This window comes from Zalophus californianus, chromosome 15 (assembly GCF_009762305.2).
Source record: "Zalophus californianus isolate mZalCal1 chromosome 15, mZalCal1.pri.v2, whole genome shotgun sequence".
In the NCBI taxonomy this organism is placed as follows: Eukaryota; Metazoa; Chordata; class Mammalia; order Carnivora; family Otariidae; genus Zalophus; species Zalophus californianus.
Window position 1 is genome coordinate 30,277,182 of NC_045609.1, and position 27,541 is coordinate 30,304,722.

Sequence of the window (27,541 nt, forward strand, 5' to 3'; positions counted from 1 at the left end):
TCCCCCAACCTTTGCCATTGCCTTTCTGTTGAGGTGACCTACACATTGTTTACAGTTTGGTTTGTTTGTTTGTTTTTAAATATTTTATTTATTTATTTGAGAGAGAGACTGCAAGAAAGAGAGAGAGCACGAGCAGGGGGAGAAGGAGAGGGAGAGGGAGAAGCAGACTCCCCACTGAACAGGGGCCCAAACGTGGGACACGATCCCAGGACCCTGGGATCATGACCTGAGCCAAAGGCAGACGTTTAACTGATGGAGCCAACTAGGCGCCCAACAGTTTGGTTTATATTCTTTCAGACTTTTTCCTGTGCATTTGTAAATATAACTATTTTTTAACAACAAATAATATGGAGCTGTGGCTTTCTTTTTTCACCTAACGTAAGTTAGGATATCTTGCAATCAATACATATAGATGGATATAGATCCAGCTCATTCTTTTTAATGGCTGCTGAGTATTCTATTATGTGGACCCCAGTATTTACATAGTTATTGTTTTCCTTCCTTTGACATTTAAATTACCAATTTTTGCTGTAATAAATCAATCTGCAGTAGATTGTTTTTACATATAAATGTTTGCAGACACTTCTGACTATACCTTGGGCTAAATTCCTGGAGGTCTACATTTTTTTGAAAGATTTTATTTATTTATCTGTTAGACAGAGAGAGAGAGAGAGAGCACAAGCAGGGGGAGCTGCAGGCAGAGGGAGAAGCAGGCTCCCTGCTGAGCAAGGAGCCCGATGTGGACGAGATCCCAGGACCTTAGGATCATGACCTGAGCTGAAGGCAGCCGCTTAACTGGCTGAGCCACCCAGGAGTCCCATGGAGGTCTGCAAAGAGAGAGAGAGACAGAGATAATGAGACAGAACAGGATCAGGGAGGAGAGGGAGAAGCAGGCTCCCCGCTGAGCAGGGAAACTGATGTGGGGATCAATCCCAAAACTCCAGGATCATGACCCAAGCTGAAGGCAGATGCCTAACCACCTGAGCCACCCAGGCGCCCCAACGTCTGCATTTTTTTTAAAGATTTTTTATTTATTTATTTGAGAGAGAGAGAAAGAGAGATAGAGAGCACGAGAGGGAAGAGGGCCAGAGGGAGAAGCAGACTCCCTGCTGAGCAGGGAGCCCGATGTGGGACTCGATCCCAGGACTCCAGGATCATGACCTGAGCCGAAGGCGGTCGCTTAACCAACTGAGCCACCCAGGTGCCCTGCATTTTAAAAACATATCTTCACTTCTTTATTAAGGAACAGATCTTTCCTTGAAACAATTGTTTAATTCATATCAACTCTTTAAAGTATCAAATCAAAACATATTGTCTCCAAAGTAAACAATGGTTGTGTAAACCAACAAGCTATGGATTCCCTTTCTCTCTAGCAAAAGGAGAAATAAAAACCCAAATCAAACCCAAAGCAGATAAGTGAAATTACTCCTTGACATGCAACTGAGAATTTAAATTTGCAAAATCTCGAGGAATTCAATTTCTTAAAAATTGCTTATAATATGGTTCTCTTGAAAGACATAATCATTAAAGACATGTAGAAGAAAAGGGAGGGAAGATAGCATTTGCACATCAACTATGTGCCCTGTTATAAGAATTGGAGGGAAAGAGATGAACAAGATGCTGTTGCTACCTGTAGGAAGCTTTTATACTTTAGTTGAGTAGACCAACAAACAATAAACAAATTGAACTCAACACAAAGCAGAGGAGTGCCTGGCTGGCTCAGTCGGTAGAACACATGACTCTTGATCTCGGGGTTGTGAGTTGGACCCCCACATTGGGGGTAGAGTTTACTTTTAAAAAATGTACAGGGACGTCTGGGTGGCTGAGTAGGTTAAGCGTCTGCCTTCAGCTCAGCTTATTCCAGAGTGCCTGATCGAACCCCTGCATCAGGCTCCTTGCCCTGCTCCTTGCTCCTCTCTTGTGCGCACGCTTTCTCTCTTAAATAAATAAAATCTTAAAAAAAAAAGAGTGATGAGCTGTTTGGGGGGACACTTGTTGGAGGACACATTTTTTTTTTAAAAGATTTTATTTATTTATTTGAGAGAGAGAGAGAACACAGAGGGAGTGGGAGAGGGAGCAGCAGACTCCCCTGCTGAGCAGAGAGCCTGATGTGGGGCTGGATCGCAGGACCCTGGGATCATCACCTGATCCGAAGCAGACGCTTAACTGACTAAGCCACCCAGGCGCCCCAGGAGGACACATTTTTGAAGCATATCAATGTAATGAGCAAGTGATAGGAGACAAGGTGGGAAAAGGGGAATGTCAAAGCAAAATGCCCAGTTAGTAATGTGACCTGGCTGAAGCAAGGCAGATGTGTTAGATAAGGGACTAATCTAGCCTACAGCTCCTTGGAAAGGAACGTTGTCATTGTGAAAAATATTATGGTTGGCTTTTCTCTTTCATATGACTTCTCAAAAAAGAAACAAATTACACTTCAGTTGTATAGAAGAGGTTTTCAGGGAACATATTGATTTTTGGGTTTTTTTTGTTTTTTTTTTTTAAGATTATTTATTTATTTGTTTGATAGAGACACAGCAAGAGAGGAAACACAAGCAGGGGTAGGCGGAGAGGGAGAAGCAGGCTTCCCGCCGAGCAGGGAGCCCAATGCGGGGCTAGATCCCAGGACGCTGGGATCATGACCGGAGCCGAAGGCAGACGTTTAACGACTGAGCCATCCAGGCGCCCCTGTTTTTTTGTTTTAAAGTTATGTATGTATGTATGTATGTATGTATGTATGTATGTATGTATATAATCTCTACACTCAACTGGGTCTTGAACTCACAACCCTGAGATCAAGAGTTGTAGGCTCTTCCAACTGAGCCAGCCAGGGGTCCTGGGAACTTGTTTCTGACTAGAATATAATTGATACTGGATCTGAGGAAAGATGTTCCGAAAATATGGACTTCTTGGAAAGCAGCTGCCAAATAATTGAGGTGCTGTTGTGCAGCCTTTAAAATGTAAGGAGAACTTTAGATTTTTAAAGGTTAACTTATATGATAAGTGTACCTTAGTGTTAGTAAATGTTATACTGCTTCGAAGTAACAAATGAAGGTATAATGCTTTGATTAGAAATCCAGGCCCTTTTGGAAGGTAATAATTCTGTTATTTTCAATATCCTAGGACACAGAGTCTGGCATCTAATAATTCAGTCATTTTGGATGGACTAAAAAGAAGACAGAATTTTCTGCAGAACTCTGAAGGCACAAAGAATGGTCAAACACTCACATCCAATTCCTTACTACAACTAACTCCAGTCATAAATGTTTAATTCTTATTTTTCTTTTGTAAACTTTTTGGTAAAAATGTTCAGATTAATATAGACTATTTTAATCAGCTGAGTATATAAGAATTCTCTAAAGCCAAGCATAGGTGCTGTTAATCTCATTACATATTTTGTTCTAGTTTCTGGCTTTTTTCCCTTTTTGATGTTTTAAAGCTTTTTTAAAAACTTATTTTACTATGAATTTATTGGGAATATAGAGATTTTTTGCAATTAAAAAAACAAAATCCTTGGTCCTTTTCCTATTAAATGTAATTATCTCAAATTTTCAGACATTCATTAGTTTCTCAAATACATAGGGTGCTAATTTACTATACCCAGTAGTGAATTTCTCTACCCATACTAATACTGAGTTCTTATGTTAAGGATCTCACCAGATTCAGCACAGAAATCCAGAAAATAGTGTGTTAGGGTTGTATAGATCCTTTGTTTGCAACTAAAGTCTTTTATCATTATCAGAAAATTTATATAGTTGTATTGGGTACTTTGCAACAAGAATTTTTTCTATCCAATCATTGCCACCAAGGATCTTCTCTGCACTCACCTTGAACATGAACAGATGGCCCCAAATTGTACTGACTGGAAATGTCCAAAATACCTGTGACAGCATCTGGGTCTACTGTTTTTCTGGTTCCTCTTCATATTTGAGGCACTCTCTATAGCATGGCAGTGAGAAGTGAGGATGTTCTCAGATGGTGGAGATAGAAAGGAAGTAGAATGGTTGCAGAATGGTTTGTGAGTGAAAGGAGGTTCTGAATTAAAGATTTAGAGAAGATGGAAGATGGGTGATAGTTCATTTATATTTGATCTATTTCCACTAAGACTTGGATAGCTTTGCTGGAATTTTTTCTGGCTGGCCTTTTCAGACCAAGTAGTGGAATGGTCAGTTCTCTTGGGTTTGGGAAACAGGAAGCAGTCAAGCCTGGTTTCAGCATATTGGACAGATGCTAACGCTGACTTATGGTTGAGGGGATGTTTCTCCTAAGAGGTTCCTAAGGATTGTCAAGGCCTTAGATCTCAAGCATGATTGAGTAACTGGAGAGTGCCTCTTAATTCTCACCATCTTGGTAACAGTGAAGGCAAGATGAAGCTCAGCACCGTGGAGAGCTGCCTCCAGGCGCTGGGGGAGTGCAGAGAAGGGGAGATCAAATACACTGCTGGGTTTTGCAGTGGTTGGCCCATTCACTCCTGTTGACTTTTAGTGGCTCTGAATAACCTACCATGGCATCCAAGAAGATCAGCTGTCTTCATAAGGACATTTGAAACTCTGGACAAAGTATCAAGAAGGGTAATCTGTATAGCAAAGGCTTATGGGGGAGGCACTGTTTTAGGGGGTCTTATAGCTTGGAATAATCATCAATGAATCAAAGACGATTTCAGCTCATTTAAAGAACTTTCCATTAGTCAAAACTATCCATAGATGAAATAAACACTTTTTTAAATAAAGATTTTATTTGACAGAGACACAGTGAGAGAGGGAACACAAGTGGGGGAGTGGGAGAGGGAGAAGAAGGCTTCCCTCTGAGCAGGGAGCCCGATGCAGGGCTAGATCCCAGGACCCCGGGATCATGACCTGAGCCGAAGGCAGACGCTTAACAGCTAAGCCCAGGCACCCTGAAATAGACACTTTTATAAATGAACTTCCCATTATTTAGGGCACTCAGGCAGAGGCTTGATGATCTTTTAATTGGTATGTTGCAGAGGTATTTCCAGGACTTAACAGGATAGCTGAACTAGATGATTTTAAAGATTCCTTCCCACTGTAAGGTTTTGTACTTACAGATTCAGTGAGGGTTATATGTCAAATATATCTCAAGAAAAAAAAAAAAGTTTAAGTGAGGATCCTGCAAAGTACTAAGCTCATACAAGATTCCTGAGTTCTTCCAGTTCTCCATTTCTGTCCTATCCTTGTCAGTCGTTGGAAAAAGGAGCAACAACAACTCTGTCCTACCTTTGATTTTGGACCTGGACAAATTTCTTAATAGAGTGAGGAATCCAAAGTTTTTTATGGCTCTAGTCACATGTAGGGACCAATGAAATCCATCTATTTTTGCCACTAGATGCACTATAATACTCCCTAAATGTATTAAATGAAGCCTATTATGAAACCAATAAAACTTTCCTTCTACAAAACACAACATTTGACTACAAATATTAAAGATGGGTATATGTGTTGTTTGGGATATTATTCTCTAGAATAGGTGACTTGCATTTTCTCCCCAATATTAATTTGTGTGTGATAACATTAGTTCTTGATTTCTCATCCTCACTGTGGTCTATTCTCTAAGGAGAAAACTATTTTCTTGAGGCAGCATGATGACCTGAGTTTAGGAATCAGAGAAGTTTGAATCCCAATTACAATCCTTGGGAGCTGTGTGATGGAGAAAGTTTCCAAACTTCTCTGATTCAGTTTTCTCATCTGTAAAAGGGAGATGGTAATGATAGATCTGACTTACAGAACTGTTGTAAGATCTGAGGCTAATCTAGTCAAAGTGCCCAATGCAGGAGGCACCTGATATCGTTATGTGTATATTTTTATATATCTGTATATTCACAAAACTTGTCTGATAGGTGAATACATGGCCTACTATACAAGTCCCGTTTTTTGCTAGGTTGTCTGGAATTCCTCCATTTAGAGATTCAGTCCTTTAGGTTAAGATTATAAGAAATTTCATCAATTCAAATCCGGATTTGCCTAGGGAGGTATTATGCCTTGGCTAACAAGTTTCTAGTTAAAATCTGATGCTATAATAGGAATCAAATACGTAACGCATAGGCTTATTTTAGACATTTCATACATTCTGAGATTATCCTCTCTCATCTGGAATCCCAGACCCCTAGGAATACTCAGAGAGTACCTGGGTTCTGCAAAGTATTTTCAGTATTTCAAACATTCTAAAGAAATTGTATATATTCCTTTGCTTAACTCCTTGCTAATTACAACATCAAGTTTCTTTGGCAGTGGCTGAAATTATACCAGCTCAGTAATACAACACCATCACAGGCTGGTGTGACATTGCTAAGCTATATTTGTATCTTATTTATAGATAAGGAGAATGATCATGAGTTTATTACTAAATGCAATTTAGCAGAGACAAAGGTCAGATCTGTGAGGAAAAAACAATGGAGAGAATAGTAGTAGTGTTGAAAATTGGGGACCACTACATTTTGAGAACCCCTCCTACTGCTACCTGAGAAGGCTTTTGGGGAATAGGGAAGACAGACTACTGCCAAAATGGAGTGGGGAAGAGAGACACAGAATCATGAAACAAGAAAGGGGGTATCAAAAACAAACTCAGAACTACTTTGCTGGCCTCTACAAATCCTTCTTCCTTTTGAATCCTTAGAGATATGTTCCATCTTCCCCGGTAGTAGCTTCCATTTCTTGGGTAATAGTGCCCTCTTCTGGGTAGCTGATGTGACTACTTTTCCAGCGCTTAATTCAAAACATTTACAAAGTAATTGGCTAAAGAGAGAGTAGGACTTCTCTCCAAAGGTTAAAGTTAAAAAGCTTTTTTCCAGGGGCTTTGGGCCCGCTAAGTTGGTGGAGTGTGGGACTTTTAATCTTGGGGTTGTGAGTTCAAGCCCCACTTTGGGTGGAGAGACTTAAAAATAAAATCTAAAAAAAAAGCTTTTCCAAGTTTGAATTAGGAGCTACACATCTACATAAATATACATGTGCTAAATATGTTCAAAGCTGTGTCTTCTCCAAGGCTTTCAAAACCTATCAAAACCTTGAGCTAAAGGTAGAAATGTAAGCTGCTCTGTATATCATCTTTGCAGTACTGTCATATCAGCTGATCCTCCCAATTTCCCTGCACCATCAGCAGGGAAGACATGTTTGTCTCCACATTACCAACAAAAAAGACCAGGTTTTAGAGTTGATTTGGCTGAGGTCATGTGGCTAACAATGGCAGAAACATCCCTCCTGTTCCCTCCTTCACTTTCTCCTTACTTCTTATTACTCTAAACACTCATTCTATCCTCCAGTATCTTCTAAGCAATTTATAATTGCTCCTTAAACTATTTCCATGTCATAACATTTTAAAACAATAGTTTGATTCCTTTTGTCACATAAGATTGACGTGCAGATGCAAAATGATGACTTTTTAAAAAAACTTTTGCTTTTAACTATAGAAAAATCTAGCCCTGTAGGTTTGAGAATGACCAGAGAGAGGCAAGTGTATATAGTTCCCTCTTATTTTTATATCTTGAGGTCATAGAGTTTAAGGACCCGAAGCCAAAGGCAAGAGAAATCTTCATAGAATCTTGGAACAGAGCAACAGATGAGGCACCCCAACTCTTAAATTTTAAGAGATAAATTATATCAGTGACTCTGGTAAAATATTTTGGAGAATAAAGATTCTAATAAGATTATATTTTAAATTATTTGTGCATTGAGATTCTACTACTCCTTCATGTTCTTCTCAATAGATATTATCGGATACAAATCTCTTTGAGAGTTATAGAGGGAGCAAATAGGAAAAAAAATTCTCCATTCCTTCATTACCATTCCCAAGTTTTCTAGTTGATATCCACAGAGAGCACAGAGTTACCCAAATTTGGTAGTACTCAAATTTTTTTCGGCTAAGCGACAGCTTGAAGTTACTTATGACTTGGTTTAAGACAGACAGAAGTTTGATTCAATGAGTTTGGGGCTTAGAAAGGCAGGGATTGTAGAGTGTCCTAAATCACAGTCATTCTGAAAAACACTTAATAAACTTGTTAGTGTCTTGCATGGGGAGAATTGAACAGTCTTGTCCTTTCTATTTACATACCTGCTATTTGACCTCCAAATGAATGCCAATGTTTTAGAGGAGCTAAAAACTTTATTTCATCAGTATTTGATCTTCAACCACAACAAACTAACATTTTTTCCTATTATCCCAATTTTACAAGTGTGACGTTCTTTGCCACATCCACTCCTTGTTCCTATGTACATCGCGCTCTGTTGTAGGGCTACAAAGACTTTACAGTGGTAGAACTGGGGTGGGTGTGAAGGAAAGGAAGAAAAGGATTTAGAAAAGCACAGATCTAGAGATGCACAGTGATTCTCATACTCTACAGAGATGCATTTTTCCACTATCATTAGCTGACACTCCTTTTGTTCACAGTTGTTTTTTTGTTTTTATTTTTATTTATTTTTTTATTGTTCCCAGTTTTGAATCCATAAGGTAACTTTTAGATCTATAGCCCTTTTGACGTCAGACCAATCCATAGTAGTGCAGAAGGCTTGTAGCCATCATTTGTGGTTTCAGCTATTTATGACCAATCCCCAAACTCCATGACATATAGCGGTTTGTAATTTTTCTAAGACACAAGTATGATGCTCAGGTTACAAGGCTGGTGGTCTTAGAAATTGTCAAGTGCACCTACATCTCAATTTGGTTCTTTGTTCTCCACTCAAGAGTAGCTGGGTTGAAGAGATCATGAAGAGATAAAGAAATGGCTCTGAAAAGAATGCCAACAAGCCAGCACCAGCGATGTAAGAAAAGTGTAGGCTAAGGAATCAACCTTCTGCATTGCCAAAAGATTTCCAGTTTTGTATAAGGCTGTAATTTAGGGGCAGTTAATCCCCATCAATAAAATAAAATCCTTTAATTCACTGTAAATACATAATCTGTCGAAGACATTTAGGCTTGTTTTCTCGCTACGTTTCTCCGGGGTTTTCCTACTCACCCTAATTTCATGGGCGCATCTGCCCCAAAACGCTTTTCGAAACAAAGCCTTCGGGTTGGTGTGGTAGAGAGGGCCCTCAATTTGGATTCAGAAGAGGAGTTCTTTGGTCCTGACTGTGCCACTAACTGAACGTGTGTCTTCAGACAAGCAAATCCCTTAAGCGGAGCTTAGTTTCCCCTCCGTCAGTGGGGAGTGTGAAAAGGACCTAAAATGAACCAAGGACTAATTTCATTACTAAAGCTAAGACTTGAGGTACGATTGTCCAGTTCCGACCTTCACTTCAAGCCCACCTACCCACGGCAGAGCCCGCCAAGCCCCTTCCCACCAGCGCCAGGCCGCCGGCCTCGCGCTAAACCGTTAGACGTTAACGCTTCACCCCGCAATGGGCGGGCCGAGGCCTGCAGCTTCCGGCGGCGAATGGCGAGGCGGCGCCTGGCGCTCCCCACCGGCCTCGCTCGGGCGGGTCCACTCGCAAGCCCGCCGCGCCCGAGCGCCTGTCGGCCGCGGTTGAGGGCCTTCCCAGCTCCAGCAGTGCATGCTGGGAAGCCCCAAAGTGTCTCCGCGGTACCGAGGATAAGTGTTCGTAGTGGGGTAGGGAGAGAGAAGTCGGGGGGGAAGGGCGACGCGAATCACTTTATGCTAATAAGTTCGCGCGTCCTTTATGGAGATTGGCCAGGGTTTTGCCCTAGCAGCCAATCACTTTAGAACAAGGGTGGGCCAGTCGAGATCGCTCATACTCATTGGCTGGGAGGTTGCACACGCGAAGGAAGAGTTTGAATCTAGAGTATCCGGGATTATCTTTTCCCCCCGGCCGTACGGTGCGTGTCCCGGAAGTGACGTAGCCCTGGCCGGGCGGCCGCCCTGCCCCCGCTTCCTTTCACGCTGCTGCCGCCCGTAGGTGGTTGTGGCCACCGAGCCCAGAAGGAGGTGGCGGCGGCGGCGGCGGCGAATGATGCCTGGGAAACTCCTCTGGGGGGACATCATGGAGCTGGAGGCACCCTTGGAGGAGACCGAGAGCCAAAGGAAGGAGAGGCAAAAGGTGCGCTGAGGATGGGCCGCGCCTCTTTTTGGGCTGCGCCGGCTTGGGCGGGGAGGGGACCTGTCTCAGATCTGATGGTCTGTCACAACCCGGCCGGAGCATCGCAGGGCCTCCCCTCGCGCAGCCCTTGTCCCTTTGAGGTCGCTCCGGGCCCATTCCCACCTCCATACCCGTATCCGGCAGAAGGGCTGCACTAGGCTTTGGCCCGGCGTCCCGTGCTCCCTCAGCTCTTACCGCGGGAGCCTAAGAGATGGGCAGACTCAAGTTCCCATCACCGCGGAATCTGTTCTTTCTTTCCTCTTTTTCCTTAAGCAGCGAGGCCTGTTCGGTTCTTATGGGCCGTCTTAGAAGATGATTAAGAAAGATGGTTGCCTTGAATATGTGTTACTTCTCCGTCACCCTGACCTGTGAGGGAGAATCTTGGGGAAATAGATCTTAGGTTTACAAACCTCGATAGTTTAGAGGCTTAAGGAAAAGTGTCACAGCCAGCAGTCCTAGGAGTTGGCTGTGATGGAGATCGTGTGGGTTGTTTCACTAGTAGGCTTTACTGTTAGTATTTTCATTCAGTCCACAAGTATCTAATGAGCTTAATTTGTGCCACACTCTTTGCTGGCACCAAGGAGTTCAAGTAAGTCCCTTCCCTCAAGGACCCTGTAGAGGGGTTGCCGAGAATTCCCATCCGCACCCTCAAAAGAGAGAGACCCAGAGAAGACAGCAGAGCTTCGGTGGGTGAGGAAGCTGTATTTGAAGGCTGACATTTGACAAAAAAAATGGAAATATTCTGTATAGCTCCGGAGGAGGAGAACTTACCTTTCCTACCTTATCACCACGGTAAACTTTGCCATTCCTGCCAACCAGTTATTTTTCCTCTGTGTGGTGAAATATACATAACATAAAATTTACCATTTTAACTATCTTAAAGTGTTACGTTTTGTAGCATTAAGTACATTCACATTGTTCTGTAGCTATTACCACCATTCATCTCCAGAACTGAAACTGTTCCCGTTAAACATCAACTTCCCATTGTCCCCTCTCCTCAGTCCCTGGAAATCACCATTCTACTTTCTGTCACTGTGAATTTCACCTCTCTAGATACCTTATGTAAGTGGATTCACCAAGCATTTGTAATTTTGGCTCCTCCTGAAATGCCTGTATCTCCTTTTGCATTCAAATCCTATCTATTGGGGCACCTGGGTGGCTCAGTTGGTTGAGTGTCTGCCTTCAGATCAGGTCATGATCCCAGAGTCCTGGGATTAGGCCCTGCTTTGGGCTCCCTGCTCAGTGGGGAGCCTGCTTCTCCCTCTCCCTCTGCTGCTCCCCCTGCTTGTGCACATGCTCTCTCTCAAATAAATAAATACAATTTTAAAAACAACAACAACAAAAAACAAATCCTATTTCTCTGTCAAGGTTTAGTTTATGTGTCTAATTTTTTTTTTAAAGATTTTATTTATTTATTCATGAGAGACAGAGAGAGAGAGAGGCAGAGGGAGAAACAGGCTCCCAAGGAGCACGGAGCCCGATGCGGGACTCAATCCCAGGACCCTGGGATCATGACCTGAGCCGAAGGCAGACGCTTAACCATCTGAGCCACCCAGGCGCCCTAATTTTTTTTTTTAAGATTTTATTTATTTGACAGAGAGAGAGCACGAGCGTGCAAGCAGGAGGAGTGGCAGGCAGAGGCAGAGGGAGAAGCAGGCACCCCGCAGAGCAGGGGGAGCCCAATGTAGGGCTCAATCCCAGGACCCTGGGATCATGACCTGAGCTGAAGGCAGTTGCCTAACCAACTGAGCCACCCAGGAGCCCTATGTGTTTATTCTAAACATTCTAGTATACACATCCAGTAATCTCATTCCCCTTTGAAGTCTTGTTCCAGTGCTATTTTTATCATTCTGTTGGCATCTATTACGTGCTTCTTTGTAAAGTTAGCTCACTTTTCCCTTTTGTGTCTTCCCCAAAATGTTTCCTAAGATTCTTGAGGGAAATGGCCATATACTTGTCTATCCTTACATATTAATACATTCTTGTAAATTGGTGGCTTTCACGTTGTAGATTCTACAGAAATACTTGTTGATTTTCCTCTAACTGTGAAAGACAACTAAAGATTGGGAAGCAGATTGGAATACCAACTAATAGAAGCAGCATTCGGGTAGTGATCTGGCACTGAGTTGAAGATAACTTTGGTTTGGGTATGTAGAGCTATGGAGCTAGGCCTTAGGTTCTCAAAACTGGAGTGCAGGTGAGGAAAGAAGCATGGAAGTGTTTGTTGAAGCCATGAAAATGGTATGAAAGTATATGCAAAGAACAGAGACTTAAGGAGCATCCACAGAAGGAGGAGGGAGAGGAACCATTGGAGAGGGTAGGTGTAAGAGGGTAAGGAAGGGATATAGAGTCTCGTGGAAGCTGAGGAAGTGGACAGTGTCAAGCACTCACTACAGATCTGATGTGGAATGATGTATTTCATCACCATGGGATATTGCTGAGTTTGGACTTGGGGTCTCACTTTATCTTGCTTCATCTTCCTGAAGTATGGGGCCCAAAAGTGATTCTAACCCCAAGGCTGGCTCTGTAAATAACCTTGTTTTTTTTTATAGAACTTGTTGGTTTGGGGAAACGTGGGCTAGTTCAGTTAATGAAAGATCAAATGTTGTAACATGTAACTGTATAACTTATGTTAATGGAAAGCTCTACTGTTTACAAAGCATTTTCACATATGTTATTCTATTTTCACAGCATCTCCTCCGTTTTATGGATGAGAAAATTGTATGTGAAAGTACTCTGTAAAATTTATGTAAATCCTGGTGAAAATTTTGGTGGTGGTAGTTTTTGCTATCACTAATAACTACTTTGTAATTTATTTTGAACATTTGACCAAGTAATTTCGAAGTGTTAAATTGCCAAATAATTTCTTGCTGTTTGCACATATTAAAACACTGGTCACCAGTTTGGCATTTTAAAACTAAAGTTGCAGAGTTGTCTTTTTTTTTTTTTAAGTTCTGTTAATTAACTAAAAAAACTTTTAAAAAGTTTCAAGGATTACATATACTTGCCCTTCCATGGGAGTATAACAGTTGAGCTTTACATGAATGACAGTTTTGTTTGGTTTGTATATTCTTTAACCTGTTAATTATCAAAGTTCAAAGAGGAAGCATGATGTGAAAAGAGCATGGGCTGTCAAATCAGACAGAGCTTGATTACTAGCACTTCCACTTGAAGGAAATCCTGCATGTGAGTCTTTGGCAAGTACTTACCTCTAAGAACTTCTGTTTCCTCATCAGTAAAATGGCAAAGGTAATACAGGTTCGCTATCCCTTATCCAAAATCCTTGGGGCTGATTCAGAATTCTGGGGATTTTTAGAAGGGTAACACCCCAGTAGGGTTTGGGGCCCCCAATTTATAATCAAACACCTTAATATCAAATGTGAATATGCATACTAAGTGGAATAAATGTTATAAATAGCCTCACATTAGTTCGAGTCAAATTTTTCCACCAAATGAGTTCAGGTTAGGTGAGGTTTTGTCTCCAAATAAGTTACCAAAAAACTTTCGGTTTTCAGAGCTTTATGGATATCGGAATTTCGGATAAGGGATTATGGACCTGTACTTCCCTTATAGGGTTGTTATGAAGATTTAAACAAGATAAGCCGAAAACACATTACACAATGCTGGGTAGGTACTCAATAATTATTAACTTTTTTTCTCTTGGAGATATTAGAAGTTTTTGTTTGCTTTTTAATTTACAAATCTCGGGTTCTCATCTTTTTCTGAAAGGAGCTATTTTGATTTCCCTTAAATCATGTAATGGGATCAGAGATGGGCTAGAGGCCAAGTCTTGAGAATGCAAGAAATGGGATGAGAAAGAAAGCAAGAGGTGAGACTTAGGCTTGGCATTAGCAACCAGTCTGGATTTTTACCAGGTAACTTTTCAAGGTGATGGTAGATTGAGCTTTGCTGGTTGGGGAGTCAACGTTCTAAGTTCTCTAGAGTCTTAAGAGGAGAGCTTGTGACCCTTTTGTTGCTTCTTTGTTTTTCCACAGAGTGATAGAAGGAAGTCAAGGCACCATTATGACTCAGATGAGAAATCAGAAACAAGAGAAAATGGTGTTACAGATAACTTGGATGCTCCCAAGCCCAAAAAAGCTAAAATAAAAGAGAAGCTAAATGGAGACACTGAAGAAGGATGTAATAATAGACTTTCAGATGAATTTTCTAAATCTCATAAGTCAAGAAGAAAAGATCTGTCAAATGGAGATATTGGTGAATATGAAAAAAAATCAAAGCGAATGTCATCCTTAGATAGTTCTACTCATAAATCAAGTGATAATAAACTAGAGGAGGTATGAATACTTTTTGTTATGCATTTGCCATTATCCTTGAAATACAGGCTAATTTGATTTTTTAGACTAATTAGAATTGATTCCATAATGTTTCCTGCTTAGTGTTCAGTATCCTCAGTTGAACAGTGGAGTCTATACAGCTGAAACCTGATGAGCCTTTTATTCTTTGTCCCTTGTTTCTGTCATTGTATTGCCTTTTTCTTTGGGTGGAAGTGGGGGGGGGATGGTCAAATGTAAACCTTTCCTGTACATTTGGGTTCCTAAATAGTTTTTCCAAATTGCTTATTGATGGTCACCTACTTGATTTCTTATGGTTATTTCAGTCCCTACCAGTACTCATGAATTGACGTCTGACTTCCTGAAACAAGGTACATAAAGCCTCTTGACTTTGTGTATTTTGCCTTCTGCTTTTTCTGCTTCTGTAATGATAGCAACTCTAAGTGATCTTTAGATCTTACTGTAACTCAATCTTAAAGCTGTTTGCATTTTTTAAACAAAAATGAAACCTAAAAATGATCTGAAGAAATCTGTTCTGGATATTAATTTTTTTGGAAGGTGTAGAAAACATGCTTAGTGTAGAATTCACTTTGCTGGACCCATTGCTTTTGCCCATACCTGTTAGAGTAGATATTTTCTTGCACAGAATTTATTCAATTTGTTCTTGCAGTTTTCCTCTAGCAGAGTTCATAGATTTGTCTAGGTATCATAAATTGTCAGTAACTCAAGTCCTCCAAAAGAAACAACATTTAGTCTTAATAATTCTTGGTAATCAGTAGTTTTTTATATTTTAAAATCTGATGGTTGCCAATAATTTAAATATATCTGAGCCTAATTTAATGTGTAATCTTTGGAGAGCTTTGGGAAAACATGTTGAATTTTTGCCTTAAAATATGGCATTTTTGTATTTGTGAATTTGATATTTGTCAGGAAGCACATATGGTAGAGAGTTGATCTAAATAAGGCCCTACAAATTTGTATTGCTAGTAGCAGGATGTACAGGGTTGCTTTTGCTCTGTTGGGATTTTACCCGGTACAATGCTCTGTATTATAATAGGCTTAATTGTTCATTATTTTTTTAGATCACACTTGGGTTCAGGAATTCTACTTCTAGGCATTTATCTTCCTAAAGAGATAATCATGAGGTGTGCAGGGATGTATGAAACTCTTATCACAGTGTTGTTGATACAAGCAAAAAATTTATGCATCTTAAATGTCTGATAGTAGGCAGTTGATTTTAGAAAATATGCTAGATCTATGCAATAGATGACATCTGTCCTAAAGGTTGTAGAAGAGTGTTAAAAAGGTATTCAGGGGTTGCCTGGCTGGCTCAGTAGAGCATGCAACTCTTGATCTCAGGGTCATGAGTTCAAAAAAATAAATAAGTTATTAAAAGGTATTCAGTGTATCCTATTAAATGAAAAAAACCACATTACAATACAGTATATACAGTATTACTTTTATTTAAAAACATTTAAGGGTGCCTGACTGGCTCAATTGGTAGAGCATGTGACTTAATCTCAGGGTCGTAAGTTTGAGCCCCATGTTGGATGTGGAGATTACTTAAAAATAAATAAATAAATAAAATTTATATGTGCATAGACTGAGGTTTGGAGGAGTACTTGTTTCAAATGTGGCTTTAGCTGACTGGATTATAGTTTTATTTCTGTTTATATGTGGCTTCTACAATGAAAATGTATTACTTTTGTAATAAGTTTTTTTTTCTTTTTAATCTTAAGATAATAGCCTTGAGGTTTGCTTAAATAGCTTACAATTTCAGTTTAATATTATGTCTTTTATCTGGTCTCTGAAGCTGCTATTTTTTTGTGTATGGTTCTGGAACTACCTTCTTTTAACATAGCGATAATAAAGTTAACTGGTAGATATATTGTCTTCGTTCTATATACACATTGACTAGTATATAAAGTTTTCAATAGATGTTAAATGATTATGTCATGCTAACCTCTACATGTGTTCAAGAAATTTTCAAGCTTACAGGAACTTTTCTTTGTTTTGGTGACCTAAAACATGCTATTTAGAGCCATAGAACAACTTTTTTTTAACATTTATTTTTAGAAACAATTTACTTTCCTCATTGTGTAATTTTTTTTAGGTTGGTTTATAGGCTTCTGTTAGACCTTGCAATTAATACTGTCTGTATCTGTGAATATGACTTAGATGATCAAATAGCTCTTCTGTAATATCTCAATCAAATGGAAATATATTTTGATTTATGTAGTAGATGTATTTCTAAAGGGAGTTTTATTTGTGAGTTAATAATTTTAAAATGTACTGTGGGAGGGGCGCCTGGGTGGCTCAGTCAGTTAAGTGTCCGACTCTTGATTTCGGCTCAGGTTGTGATCTCATGGGTTGTGAGATGGAGCCTGGTATTGGGCTTCATGCTGGGCATGGAGCCTGCTTAAGATTCTCTCTCTCTCTACCACATCCCCCCCCTCCTCTCTAAAAAAAATGAAAAACGAGAAAAAAGAAATAAAATGTACTATGGGAAAATGTATTGAGTAAACTTGCTGTTTAAAGGGATACTTTTGAAATTAAAAGGATCTTCCACTAATGTATCATGTAAGTTAATCTATAGAATTTTTGCAAGTACTAGCTAAAGTTGATTTGTTAGCTCGTTCAGTAAAACGAAAAACGGTAAATGAGTAAGATTCTAAATATCTAGTTGAATATGAACTATATTAGTTAGAACTTTGATTTCATTTTGACAGACCCTAACACGTGAACAGAAAGAAGGCGCCTTCTCCAATTTCCCTATTTCTGAAGAGACAATAAAGCTTCTAAAAGGTACTATGAATTTTAATGGATATACAACTGAAAATCTACAACTAGGATTTTATAAAAAATCTTTGCCTCTTCTAACCAAAAGGAGAATATAGGAAGCATAAGAGAAATAGCTGTTCTTTAATTGCAGTTATTTCTACATCATCCTTTTTGATACTTTAACTGGTGTTTAACTTTAAATAATTGTATGTATTTGTCAGAAGTGTCAGACCAAATTTTTTTTTTAATTCCTCTTTGCGGTAGGAATAACTGTAAATATCACTGGGTATTGTATTTTTAGGCTGACGTTGAGGAATCTGGCTTGTCATTTTCAAATAAAAATATTTTTTCCTAAAGCTAATCTTAAATATATTTCAATGAAATCTCATTTTACAGGTCGAGGGGTATCATATCTCTTTCCTATTCAAGTTAAGACCTTTGGTCCTGTATATGAAGGAAAAGATTTAATTGCTCAAGCACGGACAGGAACAGGAAAGACATTCTCTTTTGCCATCCCCTTGATTGAAAGACTCCAAAGAAATCAAGAGGCAATTAAAAAAAGCCGCTCACCAAAGGTAACCATTATAGGGAGTAAAAGGTTTAAAACATTACTCTAATGGAAAGGGAAAGAAAGAATATACTGATCTTAAGTTCAAGTACCCCCAAGATAGAAAAGTTAGCTCTGTGGCATAAAGTAAAAATTTAGATCCTAAAGCAAAAATTAGTTGATTTTTAACATAAATCTCAAGTAAAGTTGAATGAAGTAGTTATTTTGCATATGAATATAATGTGTATGGATTCATAGATGTCTTTGATAAATGTATGTTATGAAGCCAGCATGTCTGATTTTAGGTATATTTATAGTGAGTATATTTAGTGACCTTCTCTTCTTTTTTTTCAGTCTTGATCTTTGCTTTTAAACAATGAATTTGCTAAAGAGGTATTCATTTATTTAGTCATTCAGTTAATAATATCATCTATTTCACTGGTTGACTTTTTAAGAAGAGATTATAGAAATGATTTTGTTAGTCCCTATGTTATTGGGGTACTGGAGATCTGTCTTAATTGTAGTAGAGAACAGAGAGGACTTAGTGAAATTTTATCCTAAAATTTGATGTTTTCAGAATCTGTATTCACTTTAAGGTTAATAAAAGTGAAGAAAAACAATCAGTATCATAATTTGAACAGATATGTGACTAAAAGTAATTTGTTCTTTAAGACTCCTAAATGGCATTGCAATGTGAAAGTAAATTCACATGTATTAATATAATTAAGTCATAATGGTCTTGGATCAGGTTGGCCAACAGGAACTACCTTTTTTAGAGAGTTTTGTTTCTTAGGTGAAATTAGGAAAGACTTCAAGTAATAGAAATAGGACACGTTCCAACACTGCCTTAAAAAGCTTTTATGCTAGAAGGACATCATTGGAGAGTCCAGCTCCACCACTTCTAGCTGTTTGATCTTGAGCAAAACTCTTAACTTCTCTGAGACTCAGGTTCCTCATCTGTACAATTAGGATAATAATGCCACCTCATAGGGTTTTTGTGAGGATTGAATTATGTAATTCATGTAAAACACTAGTTCTGTGCCAGGCACTGTTTGAAGTGTAAGGAATACAGTAACTTAAATTGACATAAATCCCTGTCGCCATGGAGCTAATATTTTAGTGCATGAGACAGACAATAAACAAATAAGTAAAACATAAATATTTTACATGACATGAGTGCTAAGGAGAAACAGTTAAGGGAGGAGTGAAGCATATGAAAAGAGGGTTAAGAACCTCATTGAGAAAGTGAGTTTTGAAGAGAGACCTGAAGGAAGAGGGGAGGGTATTATAAATCTAAGTTACTGTTCTTGTTGTCATTTGTGCTGTCTTTATTTTTTAATTTTTTGTGTGTGTATGTGCTCTATCTTTAAATACTATGACTTTAATGTTGAGATTCCTAGTTTTAAATGCACCTTAAAAAAAAGTCTTCTCAGTTTGAATTTAGATGTTTTTAGAAAAGTATCTTTTTATTTTTTAAACCTCTTGCTTAGGTTCTTGTTTTGGCTCCTACAAGGGAACTGGCAAACCAAGTAGCCAAAGACTTCAAAGATATCACTAGGAAACTCAGTGTGGCATGTTTTTATGGTGGAACATCCTATCAAAGCCAAAGTGAGTAAATAATGTATGATAGTAGTGCAAAGATCTATTTGCTACTTAAATCTGAAGAAATAATGTGAAAACATATATTTGATCTTTATATATTACTGATACTTCTCTCCTCTCACAGTTAATCATATTCGAAATGGTATTGACATCTTGGTCGGGACTCCTGGTCGTATCAAAGACCATCTGCAGAGCGGCCGATTAGATCTTTCTAAACTGCGCCATGTTGTGCTTGATGAAGTGGATCAAATGTTAGATTTAGGTTTTGCTGAACAAGTTGAAGATATTATCCATGAATCCTACAAAACTGGTATATTCTAATTCAAAATAAACACATTAGCAATTTTTCTTATATTTAAAAGGTTACAAATTTTTTATTTCATAATTATTTTTACATTGTCCCCAGTGTTCTAACAAAACTAAAGTTACTTGGTACCTGTTCTTTTCCTGAACAAGAAAGTACAATGGTGACCTTTAACTGTTTGTTAGCTTCCTATGCTTTCTTTCATGTATTATTTTTTATAGTCACTAGTTAGATTTACTAACTCATTTTACTGATTTCTTTGCTCATTGTCCCTTCTTAAATTCTCACCTTTTTTCTGGGGTCAGTTTTCTTCATACTTTCTCCCAGTTTTGAAAGTTGAAAGTTTTAATAATTGTAATGAAGTTTGTATGTTCAAAATGTACCCCAAATTTTGAATTTTTTTATGATTTCTTTGAAGTTTGGGGGGGCTTTTCAAGAGCTGACTACATCATGGATGTTAAGAAAGCATTTGATTTCTTTTTGTTTATTTAAGATTCTGAAGACAATCCTCAGACTTTACTTTTTTCTGCAACTTGCCCACAGTGGGTATACAAAGTTGCAAAAAAATACATGAAATCCAGATATGAACAGGTTGACCTTGTTGGAAAAATGACTCAAAAGGCTGCAACTACTGTGGAAGTAAGTAGCTAGCTTTCTGGCATGATAGATTGTAGCTTTTAGTTGGTATTTGAAATTTGTTGAAGCTAAAGTCAAGTTTTGGGTACTAGTTCAGGCCAAATGTTCCTTTCCTTTCCTTTCAAGATTATTCATTTATTTGTCAGAGAGAGAGCGCACATGCACAAGCAGGGGGAGTGGCAGGCAGAGGGAGAAGCAGGCTCCCCGCTGAGCAAGGAGCCCGATTTGGGACACCATCCTAGGACTCTTGGGATCATGACCTGAGCTGAAGGCAGATGCTTAACTGACTGAGCCACCCAGGCATCCCCAAATCTTTCTTTTTGCCTTTAGTCAGTAAGATACCTGTGTATTTCTATGATCTGAGACTGAGGAGCAGAATAGAATAAATCAGAGAAGAAAAGTATGTTAACAGATAAGTCCTAACAGGTGATATACAGGCAGCTGTAGAGAGAGACTTAAAGTATGTAGAAAAGGACAAAAGGGGCAGTTTATATCAATTTGAAGAAAATAGCGCCAGGATAATGTGTTAAAAGCTTAGGTGAAAAAGTTAGATCTCCATCTCATATCCTATACCAAAAAAATTCTCAAAAGAATTTTATTTATTTTTTTTTAATTTTTATTGTTATGTTAATCACCATACATTACATCATTAGTTCTTGATGTAGTGTTCCATGATTCATTGTTTGTGCATATCACCCAGTGCTCCATGCAGAATGTGCCCCCTTGAATACCCATCACCAGGCTAACCCATCCCCCCACCCTCCTCCCCTCTAGAACCCTCAGCTTGCTTTTCAGAGTCCATCGTCTCTCATGGTTCATCTCCCCCTCCAGCTTACTCCCCTTCATTCTTCCCCTCCTGCTATCTTCTTAAGAATTTATTTTTTTAAAGATTTATTTAAGAGAGGGAGAGAGAGTGCACGCGCATGGGGTGGGAGGAGGGGCTGAGGGAGAGAGAGTCACAAGTAGACTGTGCTGAGTGCGGAGCCCAGTGTGGGGCTCGATCCCATGACTCCAAGATCATGACCTGAACCGAAACCAAGAGTCGGACACTTGACTGACTGTGCCACCCAGGTGCCCCCTCAAAAGAATTTTAAAAAGTGAGCCATAAAATCATTTAAAGCAGGTGTAGATGAACAGTTGATCTCAGGAAAGGGAAAGCTTTTCTAAACATAAAGTCAGAAGAAGATACCATAAAGGAAAAGGATAATTGTCACTCCGTGAAAATTCAAACTAATAGTATATTTAAAAAAAAATTAAGGGGTGGGGTGCCTGGCTCGCTCAGTCAGAGAATATGACTTTATCTCAGGGTCATGAGTTTGAGTCCCATGTTGGATGTAGAACTTACTTAAAAGAAAAGGAAAGAAAACGGAAAAGAGAATGGAATGGAATTAAGGTAATATTTGCATTTATGAGAGGTACCGTATACGTCACTTTCCATTTAATAGATGTACGTATATGTGTATGTATACATAAATAAAAATAGTCTAAGCAATAGTGTAATGTATAAGTACAGTGGAATGGTTAAAAAGAATGAATTTGGGGGCACTTGGGTGGCTCAGTTAAGTGTCTGCCTTCGGCTCAGGTCATGATCCCAGGATCCTGGGATCAAGCCCTGCATCGGGCTCTCTGTTCAGTGGGGAGACTACTTCTCCCTCTCCTTGTGCTGCTCCCCCTGCTTGTGCTCTCTTTCGCTCTCTGTCAAATAAATAAATAAAATCTTTAAAAAAAAGAGAGAATGAATTTGAGTGGCAAAAACTAAATTACAAAATGATACATATAGAATTATACTATATATATATATCTAGAGATCATGACCTGAGCCAAAGGACAGACACTTAACTGCCTAAGCCACCCAGGCGCCCCTAGAATTATACTATATTTTCCAAAAAATAGATAAATAATACTAAATGGATTGTTTAGATATTTATGTAAACGTATAAAGATAGGTTGGAAAAGAGAAACATCAAATTACTGGTAATAATCACTTCTGGAAAAGAGGACTTATAGTACAGAATAGTGAAAGGAAGCTTTCTTTTGTATTTTGTAATGGCTGAAAATTTTCTTTTTTTTTTAAGATTTTATTTATTTATTTGACAGAGAGAGAGCACAGATAGGCAGAGTGGCAGGCAGAGGGAGAAGCAGGCTCTCTGCAGAGCAGAGAGCCCGATGTGGGGCTCAATTCCAGGGCCCGGGATCATGACCTGAGCCGAAGGCAGACGCCCAACTGACTGAGCCACTCAGGCGCCCCTGGCTGAAAATTTTCTAAGAGTAAAATGTATCAGTGAAAAAAATTTATTAAGGATGTTTTCGAACATATGCAGAAATTGAATATTATAAGGGACCTGATGTACCCATCACCAGGCTTTAATGATGATCTTTTCTAAACCCCCATGCCTTCTTCATTCCTACCTTTCTTTTTTTTTTTTAAAGATTTTATTTGTCAGAGAGAGAGAGAGCACAAGCAGGGGGAGTGGCAGGCAGAGGGAGAAGCAGGCTCCCTGCTGAGTAGGGAGCCTGATGTGGTGCTCGATCCCTGGACCCTGGGATCATGACCTCAGCTGAAGGCAGCTGCTTAACCGACTGAGCCACCCACGCGCCCCTCATTCCTACCTTTGAAGCAATCCAGTCATTCTTTCATTTTCATGTAATTGTATATAATTTTTAAAGGATAAGTATTCTTTTGGGGCACCTGTGTGGCTTAGTCAACTAAGTGTCTGCCTTTGGCTCAGGTCATGATCCCCAGGGTCCTGGGATCGAGCCCCACATTGGGCTCCCTGCTCAGCTCCCTGCTCTGCTTCTCTCTCTCCCTCTGTGCTCTCTCTCACTTTGCTCTCGCAAATAAATAAAATCTTTAAAAAATAAATAAAGGATAAGTATTCTTTAAAAAACAAAACAAAAACCACAGTTATTATCGTAGTAGGAAAAACCCAGTGGTTCTTTAGTATTATTAAATATCTAGTATCCACATTACCCTACTTATCTTTTTTTTTTTTAAATAGTCTGGATCCAAATAAGATCTTTTTTTTTTAAATATTTTATTTATTTATTTTGACAGAGAGAGAGAGAGACAGCGAGAGAGAGACAGTGAGAGAGGGAACACAAGCAGGGGGAGTGGGAGAGGGAGAAGCAGGCTTCCTGCGGAGCAGGGAGCCCGATGCGGGGCTCGATCCCAGGACCCTGGGATCATGACAGCCGAAGGCAGACGCTTAACGACTGAGCCACCCGGGCACCCCCAAATAAGATCTTTAAATTGCCACTGGTTTGGGGTGTTTGGGTGGCTCAGTCGGTATAAGCGCCCAAGTCGTGATTTCAGCTCAGGTCTTGATCTCAGGGTTAGGACTTTCAAGCCCCGCCTACTTAAAAAAAGATAAATTGCCACTGGTTTATTTTTCTCTTAAATCTTTTATAATCGACATGTTCCTCTGTCTCTTTTTTCTTCTAATTTTTTGTTAAAAGGAAATGATCATTTTTCAAATGATGAATTTCCCAAAGTCTCAGTTTTGCTGATTTGCATTCCTGTGGTATTATTTAACATGTTCCTCCACCTTCATTTTCCTGTGAATTGATGGTTGGATTGTGAGGCTTGATCAGATTTAGATTCTTTTTTGAGAATGGGGAGGAAGCAAGACTTTGTCATAGGTGGTACAAAATGATTCTTTGTTTTCTTTGTTCTTTTCTGTTTTCCAGGTGCTCTGTAATTAATATGTATTACATTTTAAAAACAATTTTTTGAGATATATGTTAAAATGCACAGATTTAGAATATACAACATCAGTTTTCCTCCAACATTGTTTTATTTATTATTATTACTGTTTTAAAAATTCTTTACTTAAAATCAATTTAGTTAACATATACCGTATTATTAGTTTCAGGAGTAGAATTTAGAGATTCATCAGTTGCATGTAACACTCAGTGCTCATTGCGTTAAGTGCCCTCTTTAAAGCCCATCACCCAGTTACCCCATCTCCCCATCCACCTCCCCAACATTATTGTTTTAAAGATTTTATTTTTTTAATTCTTTTTACTTTTATTTCATTTTATTATTTTTTAAATATTTTATTTTGTTATTTGTCAGAGAGAGGGAGAGAAAGAGCCTCAGCAGGGGGAGCAGCAGGCAGAGGGAAAAGCGGGGAGCCCGATGTGGGACTCAATCCCAGGACCCTGAGATCATGATCTGAGCGGAAGGCGACACTTTTTAACCAACTGATCAACCAGGTGCCCCAAGTCAAAAGAGTTTTACAGTAACCACTCATATAGCCACCAGCTAGGTCCTACCATTAATATTTCACTATATATGAATTTCACTTTATATTTCACTTATATCCATCTTTTTTATTCCTTTCATATTGCAGAAATGAGCATGGTTCCTCATAAGTACTTTAGCGTGTATATTATTAACTAGAGTTTGATATTGACAGATTTTTTGAGGCAAAATTCACATAATTAAATAAACTGTATATAACATGTACAGTTGAGTGTCTGTACATACATGATGTTGTGCAACCACAGCTTCTCTCTACTTCCAAAACGCTTCATCACCCCAAAAGGAAACCCGATAACCATGAAGCAGTTAGTTCCTCCCCATTCTCCCTTTTTCCCAGCCCCTGGCATTAACAATCTGCTTTCTGTCCCTAGGGACTTATCTATTTTGGATACTTCATGTAAATGTGATCATATAATATGTGACTTTTTTTGTGTTGGGCTTCTTTTAGTATATTTCTGAGGTTCATATAATATTTACAGTTTTTAAAAGATAAGATTTACATACAGCAAACCCAGAATTTTAAGTACATTTGTTTAGTTTTGACAAATTTGTTACATGTGTATCACCCAAACCCCTACCCAAATATAGAAATATTACCATCATCCCAGAAATTTCCCTCATGTTGCTACTCAGTCAAGTCCCCCATCCAGAGATAGCTACTGTTCTGATTTTTTTTCTTTTTCTTTTTTTTTAAGTGGGCATCGAGCCTACTTAAAAACAGGGGGCTTAAACTCACGACCCTGAGATTGAGACCTGAGCTGAGATCAAGAGTCGGCCACTTAACCGACTGAGCCACCCAGGCACCCTTGTTCTGAATTTTTTCTACCGTAGATTAGTTTTGCCTATTCTAGAGCTTGATATAAATGAAATCCTGTGTGTATTCTCTTTCTGTAAGGCTTCATTTACCTAGCATATGTTTTGAGGTTAATCCATACTGTTGCATGTATCAATAGTTGATTCTTTTCTCTTTTTTTTAGTTCCTTTTGATTATTGAATAGTATTACGTTGTATAAATATACTACAATTTGTTTATCCTTTCACCTTTTGATGGCCATTTGTATATTGTTTTTAAGTGGGTTTGGGGAGAATTGTCTTACTGTATGCCAGAAAGGCTGATTCTTGAACAAATACAAAAAAATATATACAAAATAAGTCTTTTTCACTAATTTTAATGAAACAGATACTTGGTATTTTCTTTCCTTAAGCATTTGGCCATCCAGTGCCATTGGTCTCAGAGGCCAGCAGTTATTGGAGACGTCCTTCAAGTCTACAGTGGGTCTGAAGGGAGGGCCATTATTTTCTGTGAAACCAAAAAGAACGTAACTGAAATGGCCATGAATCCACATATAAAACAGGTAAGTATTTTCTCATGCTTTCTCTAATTGAGATTATAGGGATGATTCATTGAACAAAAATACTGTCCTTTGTGGACTAGGTTTGATAGTCTTTTTTTTTTTTTTTTTTTTTTTTTTAGAGAAAGAGAAGGGCGGGGGAGAGAGAGCATGGCCGGGGGGACAGAGAGAAAGGCAGAGGGAGAGGGAGAGAGAGAGAATCCCAAGCAGGCTCTATGCCCAGCATGGAGCCCAGCAGGGGAGACTTGATCTCACAACCCTGAGATCATGACCTGAGCCGAAATCAAGAGTCAGACACTTAACCGACTGAGCCACCCAGGCACCCCAAGATTGTCAGTTTTAGAATTGAGTCTAATTCAGAAGGAAGTTATAGCCAGCCTGTCATGATCTTTTAAGTTAAGATAGAAGTCTACCCATTTTCATGAGAAGGCTTTTTTAAGACTTTGCATAATGTGATCTTGAAAATATAAAAGTTGAAACAAAATGAGTTTTTATGAGCAAGAGGGAGTAATATTTTAAAGTTGTGTTATAAAATGAATCACAAATATTTATTGAATGAATGGCTCAGAATACTAAGTCCATGTCTTTTTTAACTTTTTATAGTAGAAAATTTTAAACCTATACAAAAGTTGACAGTGTAATGAACCCCTGTGTATTCATTCTCCAGCTGCAACAATTACCCTATTTCATCCACATGCCCACTCACTTCCTGCTCCTGAATTATTTTGATGGAAACCCTAGGTAACATATTATTACATCCATAAATATTTGGATATGAGTCTCTAAAAGAAAGGAATTGTTCCTGTTTTTGTTTTTTTTTTAAGATTTTATTTATTTATTTGACAGAGACACAGAGAGAGAGAGGGAACACAAGCAGGGGCAGTGGGAGAGGGAGAAGCAGGTTTCCCCCCCGAGCAGGGAGCCCGATGTGGGGCTTGATCCCAGGTCCCTGGGATCAGGACCTGAGTTGAAGGTAGACACTAAACGACTGAGCCACTCAGGCGCCCCAAGAATTGTTTTGTTTTTTTTTTAAACTCAATACTGTTACCACATTTAAAAATTAACAGTAATTAATATCTTCAAATGTCAACTAGTGTTCAGATTGTTCGTTGCCTCATGATTGCTTTTTCTTTTATAGTTTTTGTCTTGAATCTGGATCCAAATAAGATTTGTAAATTATGTGATTTCATTAAGTCTCTTTAATGTATGGATTCCTTTCTCATCTATTTTCTTTTAAACTTTTTTTTTAAAGATTTTATTTATTTATTTGACAGAGAGAGCACAAGTAGGCAGAGTGGCAGGCAGAGGGAGAGGGAGAAGCAGATACCCCGCTGAGCAGGGAGCCTCACGCAGGGCTCGATCCCAGGACCCTGGGAACATGACCTGAGCCAAAGGCAGATGCTTAACCGACTGAGCCACGCAGGCGCCCCTCATCTATTTTTTTCCTTGTAGCTTTTTTTGTTGTTTAAGAAATCAAGTTTCCATAATCTAGAGTATTGCTTCCTTGTGGCATCATTTAACCTGTTCCTCTGTCTTCTGTATTTTCTGAAAATTCGGGTTGGTTTGTTTAATTAGGGCAAAACTATGTTATAGGAGTATATAATGTGTAGCTCTTTCTCTTTTTGTGATATTAACATCCATTGATAGTAATGCTATCAGTTCTTATGTCAGTATCTGTCCAATCATTTCTGTTGTTTGTGACTTGTTATCTAGTAGATTCCTGAAG

The 27,541-nt window shown here is 38.9% G+C and overlaps 2 protein-coding genes across 7 annotated transcripts in view; both read left to right on the plus strand.

Annotated features, from left to right (window-relative positions):
- The window catches only part of STOX1 (storkhead box 1), a 59,508-nt gene extending 54,100 nt beyond the window's left edge, over positions 1 to 5,408 (plus strand). The window contains exon 4 of the mRNA XM_027587150.2: positions 3,121 to 5,408. Coding sequence (XP_027442951.1) covers positions 3,121 to 3,268 — 148 coding nt within the window. The 3' untranslated portion in view covers positions 3,269 to 5,408. The remainder of the gene's footprint in view (positions 1 to 3,120) is intronic.
- Positions 5,409 to 9,815: 4,407 nt separating this feature from the next.
- Positions 9,816 to 27,541, plus strand: part of DDX50 (DExD-box helicase 50) — a 37,815-nt gene continuing 20,089 nt past the window's right edge. Inside the window, exons 1-10 of one of the 6 annotated variants that reach the window (XM_027596501.2) lie at positions 9,844 to 9,998; positions 13,553 to 13,664; positions 13,767 to 13,866; positions 14,033 to 14,332; positions 17,059 to 17,134; positions 17,507 to 17,685; positions 19,148 to 19,265; positions 19,384 to 19,569; positions 20,057 to 20,202; positions 25,669 to 25,818. In XM_027596501.2, coding sequence (XP_027452302.1) covers positions 14,279 to 14,332; positions 17,059 to 17,134; positions 17,507 to 17,685; positions 19,148 to 19,265; positions 19,384 to 19,569; positions 20,057 to 20,202; positions 25,669 to 25,818 — 909 coding nt within the window. In that variant the 5' untranslated portion in view covers positions 9,844 to 9,998; positions 13,553 to 13,664; positions 13,767 to 13,866; positions 14,033 to 14,278. Of the gene's footprint in view, positions 9,999 to 13,131; positions 13,224 to 13,265; positions 13,287 to 13,552; positions 13,665 to 13,766; positions 13,867 to 14,032; positions 14,333 to 17,058; positions 17,135 to 17,506; positions 17,686 to 19,147; positions 19,266 to 19,383; positions 19,570 to 20,056; positions 20,203 to 25,668; positions 25,819 to 27,541 lie in introns of those variants that run through there. The other 5 variants (XM_027596503.2, XM_027596498.2, XM_027596500.2 and 2 more) reach the window with 5 other exon arrangements.